Below are 5,287 nucleotides of genomic sequence, written 5' to 3'. Positions count from 1 at the left end.
GTGAGCTAAAATTCCAACTGGTGGGTGTTTTGGGTATTTCGTCTTATAAGAGTGAGGATGTTTTTGATAAATAAAATAATAAATATTGCATGCTAAATTTTTATCAGTCTAACATACAATTTGTGGTGCAACAGTCTTACTAGAGTTTTTATCATAATTCAATTTTTTTTTTAGAATAAGAATACTTTATTGAAGATAACAAAGATTACATAATATGAGAATGAACGGTAGTGGACATGAACTCCTCACTCTCCTCCCTAAAAACCGAACTAGTTACGGGCCCGTCATCAAGAATGACATCCATGAGCCAAAAGAGCCCAACCCCTAACCAAATATATTGCCCAACCTCACCGACTATAGATAATCTCGAGAAACTCGATAACACCTAATAGACAACCGCTAGAAAAACCAACACCCTCTTCTACACAATGTCCCAATGAAACTAGACCACGTGCAAGGATCGCTTGTTAACACATTGACCATAAAATGAAACCGAAAATAAACCAACTGATCCCCAAGAAAGACACCACATCCATAGCACATCAATTTGACCAAACCTTAGCTTAAACAAGTAGGGACCAACTATTGACCAAACTAACCTAAACAACAGATGAGACAGGGAGCCACGGTCGATGCGGGAGCGCAACTGGACAGGACGACAAATTTTGTTAACTCTTTCTAACCCTAGTTCTCTTCTATTTTGTCGGTGCTCCCATAAAGTAAATCTTATCATAATTTAATTAATCATTACATTTCTTCAATCAAGAAATTCTCAAGTTACATTAAGCTTAGAGGCCATGTACTTGAACTAGACTTTTTTTTTTTTTTTTTTTGAGAATCGAACTAGAGATCTAATGCAAGTTAAGCCAACTCGTCCCTGAACCACTACGCTTCCAATACGCGTATTAACTCTACTCTCATAAAATATAGTTATAATGCACATTACATGTACTTTCATTGATCCACCCTACCATCCACGATTCCACGTGAACGTGACAAGAGGGCCGTATATAAGAACTTTCTAATAAGAATTATTATTCATTAAAGTCCAACTTAATTGTCTTTTGTTTGGGGACGGGTAACCCGTACTGAAAGGAGCTGCCAGCTTGGCCATTATCTAGAAATGAAAACCGACTGTTCATCGGAAAAATTGACCTTTTCGATTTTCCGACGCGGAAAAGAAAATTGATTACGCGCAAACATTTCCTTCCTTAAATAAATAATAATAGGGAATAAAAAAAAAAGCCGGCCCACTCTTCCTTGTAACTTCCTTTGTATTTATTATTATAATATTCAAAGTCTTTTCTGATAAGCATTTCAAAATTCTCTCATAAGTCTCTCCGGTAGTTTTCACTTTTCTCTATTCGTTTTGCCCCTCCAATCCCTCTCTCTCTGAGCTCGGATCGGCGGCCATGGCGGCGTCTCAGGCGAACATGGAGAAGATGCAGGTCCGCCAGAATTACCGCAATCTCTGGCACTCTGACCTCATGGGAACCATTCAGGCCGATACTCGCTGTAATTCTCTTTCTCTCTTTCCAACTCGAATTTACATCTGAGGATTATGTGTCTGATACGCTTTGCATGTTTGCTGCAGATTGCTGCTTCTCGTTTTTTTGGTGAGCGATCTTGATCCGCTTCGATTGCTTCTTTGATTGTTCGATTCTTTGCTTCGCTTCCTGTTAGATCTGAATTAGCTTTCAATTTCACCGTTCTCTGTTGTTTATCGTCTTCCGTTGACTTGCTCTTACCTTCGTTGACTTCCTTTTTTTTTTGGTATTTCATGTTGATAAGAATTTAATTGGCCTCAAAATCGCGGAGTACTTCATGGAAATGTAGTGCAAATCTTAATTAGGCTATAGGATGTAAAAGCTTCATTGAAAATTTTTAATTGAAGAAACAGCGAATTCAGTTTTCATTCTAAATTGGATATTTATCTGCCCCGTGTGTCACGACTCACGAAGTGGTTTCTTTGAACTGTCAAGTGTTTCAAGTCTCTTGCTTATTGGATTTCTCAGTGTCATTTGGGAGCTGTTACTCTCAAATGATTCTACTCGTTAAGAATAAACAAAACAAAATCATTAGGGGGTTCTATGTGATAAGAGTCATAAGACTGGGTAATACTATATTGCGTGTCCTAGTTCATCTACAAGGACATCGTTTCATATGGATCAGCATTTGAGGAATACTGATTAACATGTAGGAGGACATGTGTAGCGACCCAATTACATTATTTCTCGTCATATTAATGAAAGCAGATTCTATCGTATACCTTTTGGTTTAGTGTAAATATTGGTATTGTCTTGTGAATTGTGGTGCATATCTGGTGAGCAAATTTCTGTCATCCCATCATATGAAATTAATTAATTAAATGTACTCATGCATTGGCTTCTGAACACCACCCTTTGCGCTTCAACCTTGGCAGTCTCCTCTTTTTTTGTATTTATTTTGGTTCTTAATTGTTGACTTGCAATTTTCATTTCTCACTATTTATTGGTTGAAATGATGAATTGTGGCTACAATTATAGCGCGTTGTACTTTTGTTTCCTTGTAGTGCACCGTGTGCATCGTACTTACTCCGGAAAAGAGCTCTTTACAATGACATGTCAAGGTAACATATACCTTTCACTTCCTTGGAACTCTAGAATGAAGTAAGCTTAGCCTTTGTTCTGATTATTGTCCATTTGTTTGTTGTAGATATGTATGCTGTGCTGGTTATATGCCCTGCAGTGGTAGATGTGGGGAAAGTAAATGCCCTGAATTTTGCCTGGCCACTGAGGTATATTCAACTTAATTTAAGATGGTTCTTACCTAGTATGTAGTCTCCTTACACATTTGACGTTATCATGTATTTAGTGTTGTAATACTTTTAGTTCAGTCTAGTAGATTTTACAATTTTCTCAAAGCGTCTTTGTGTGATGCCTTTGATAGAGAGTGGACACATTGACATCTAGTTAGCTAGTAACTACAGATGACCTTTACAGTTTAAAGAAATTTAAAAGACATCGAGTTTTTTTCTGAAGTACATGTCTCCTAATAACTTTTGTCATCTACTTTAGACTAACTCTTAATGACATCTCAAAATCAGACTGACTGGGATTAAAGTTAAAAAATTAATAAGCTAATCAAAGCAAGCTGTTGTTATTGCACGACAGAACCTATACTGTCTGTACTATAGTTTCTTGAAGCACTGAGGATAGCAACTAGCAATCAGAAACATAACAAGGAAAGGGGATCTGTTGTTTCTAATTAGCAGAATATAGGTGCATTTATTAAATGCAGTACAGAGAAACCAATCCATATGCTATCTCAATGCCATCAGTCGTAAATATCATCAAATTTGCTAGATTTGACCTGGCTCTATCCCTTCATGGAGTTTCCAATGGGCAATCATATCACTTCTTCACGAGGAGTACTTGAGGGCCAAAATTTGCTTTAGTAAGGTGAATTTGAGGGAGTAATAATCTTCACCATAGAAAGAAGAAAAACTTTCTGACAGCCACCTAACAATCTAACAAAATAGCAGATAGATGAACATCCCTAAGGACCGTGATAGAAGCCCAAAGAGATGACTAGGATAACATTATCACACAGCTTCTCCGCATCTGTCCCCTGTAATCCTGAAAACTTCGTCCATTTCTCTCCATCCAGATAACTGAACTAGCAATTCCTATAGGTCCTCTCCTCCACTAAAGCCAATGTCCAAGAATTACACCTCTCTATCATTACCTATGGTACCCATGCTTCCCTGAACAATCTTAGCCATAAGTTTACAGCCCCCGGCAATGATGCAAAACATGATTAGCACTCTTCCCTATGTAATAACTGAGAATGATTTGAAATTATGTTCAGTAAAAGTTTATTTGATACTTCAGTATCTTGTAACTTGGATTTGCAGCTGCAGAGAGCTTCTCCTTCTTTAGATTTTAATTTCCTTTCTATGTTTGATGTTTCAGGTGTTTTTGTGCTTTGGGAATTCCGTGGCTTCAACTCGCTTTCTGTTGCAAGATGAATTTAATATTCAGACCACACAGTGTGATAATTGCATCATTGTACCTCTCTATCATGTTTTTCGCTTGTGCACATAACACACGCAAGCACCCGTATGCTCACACTCACACACAGGGTCACCCATTTCCACACACGATGCAACTCTCATTTAGCGGAGACCCTGAGCAACTCTCACTCAGCAGATCTATTATTTTTGCGAGTTAATTTAAAGTAATACTGCCTTTTAACTTTTAGTCATGATTCCTCTTGTTATCAGGGTTTCATGGTCTGCCTACAACAAGTTGCATGTATTTTCTCCATAGTTGCGATGCTAGTTGGAAGCGAAGAAATCTCAGAGGCGTCTCAGTTATTGAACTGTTTGGCTGACGTGGTGTACTGCAGGTGAGTTGTTCTCTTTTTCCCAATGATCTTTCTCCACCAAGGTGGACTGCAAGTTAGTGATCTTACATTTGATTTCTTGTGCAGTGTGTGTGCATGTATGCAGACACAACACAAGATCGAAATGGACAAGCGTGATGGCATGTTTGGACCCCAACCAATGGCAGTACCTCAGTTTCAGCAGATGTCTCGCATTGATCAACAAATTCCTCCCAATGTCGGATATCCTCCTCAACCAGTATACGGGCAACCCTATGGGTATCCACCTCCTCCTCAGGCTCAAGGCTATCCACCTCAGCAGGCTCAAGGCTATCCTCCAGCTGGATACCCTCCACCTGGTTATCCACCTTCTAGGTGATTTGGCTGTGTTGCTCATTCATTTGCAATCTTTGCGGACATCTATTCAGTTGCCTGTCGGTTTGCAAGTATTGTTACCATGAAGTACCAAGTTGTGTATGTTTTGACCTTGGCACTTATCGTTTTACTTGCTAGAGGTTTGACGGATACAGTTGTTGATTTTTGTCTTTTGAGTACATGCCAAACTTATAACAAATATATCTTCATGATCATCTTTCAGCGATTTTTTCCTTGTTTTTTTTTTTTGGCCCTTATACATCTATGGTTGTTTCTTGTTTGTATGGATTTGCCGTACTTGATGCAATTTGTTACATTTGGAATGGAACTAAACTAATATTCCCACAAGAAAAATTTGCTCCTGTTTACTCGATCATTTAATTTCTTTTTGGGGTTTCCATTATCTTCATGGAATATCGCATCCCAAGCTAACACATGCCCAAATTTAAAATTCTTAACCCAAAGAATTCACTAGTTATGATTTCTTCTCACGGACTATGACTAAAAAGGTTGTCGAACTCTGTCAAGTCAATAGAGAGCAGAGAGG

The 5,287-nt window shown here is 38.3% G+C and overlaps 1 protein-coding gene across 1 annotated transcript; it reads left to right on the top strand.

Moving 5' to 3' along the window:
- Nucleotides 1-1,296: 1,296 nt before the first annotated feature.
- On the top strand, nucleotides 1,297-4,966 carry LOC112177239. Its single transcript, XM_024315531.2, has 7 exons — nucleotides 1,297-1,515; nucleotides 1,595-1,616; nucleotides 2,552-2,608; nucleotides 2,695-2,776; nucleotides 3,954-4,049; nucleotides 4,265-4,389; nucleotides 4,474-4,966. Exons 1-7 carry the CDS (start codon nucleotides 1,413-1,415, stop codon nucleotides 4,742-4,744), a joined length of 756 nt encoding a protein of 251 aa, XP_024171299.1. The 5' UTR covers nucleotides 1,297-1,412; the 3' UTR covers nucleotides 4,745-4,966.
- Nucleotides 4,967-5,287: the final 321 nt, after the last annotated feature.

Source organism: Rosa chinensis, chromosome 7 (genome assembly GCF_002994745.2).
Source record: "Rosa chinensis cultivar Old Blush chromosome 7, RchiOBHm-V2, whole genome shotgun sequence".
Taxonomy (NCBI): Eukaryota; Viridiplantae; Streptophyta; class Magnoliopsida; order Rosales; family Rosaceae; genus Rosa; species Rosa chinensis.
Note: the sequence above shows the minus strand (reverse complement) of the source record. Positions and strands in the feature narration are given on the sequence as shown.

Coding starts and splice junctions, on each gene's coding strand:
- LOC112177239 (XM_024315531.2), top strand. CDS start 1,413: ATGGCGGCGTCTCAGGCGAACATGGAGAAGATGCAGGTCCGCCAGAAT. Junction 2,609..2,694: donor CTTTACAATGACATGTCAAG/GTAACATATACC, acceptor TGTTTGTTGTAG/ATATGTATGCTGTGCTGGTT. Junction 2,777..3,953: donor AATTTTGCCTGGCCACTGAG/GTATATTCAACT, acceptor TTGATGTTTCAG/GTGTTTTTGTGCTTTGGGAA.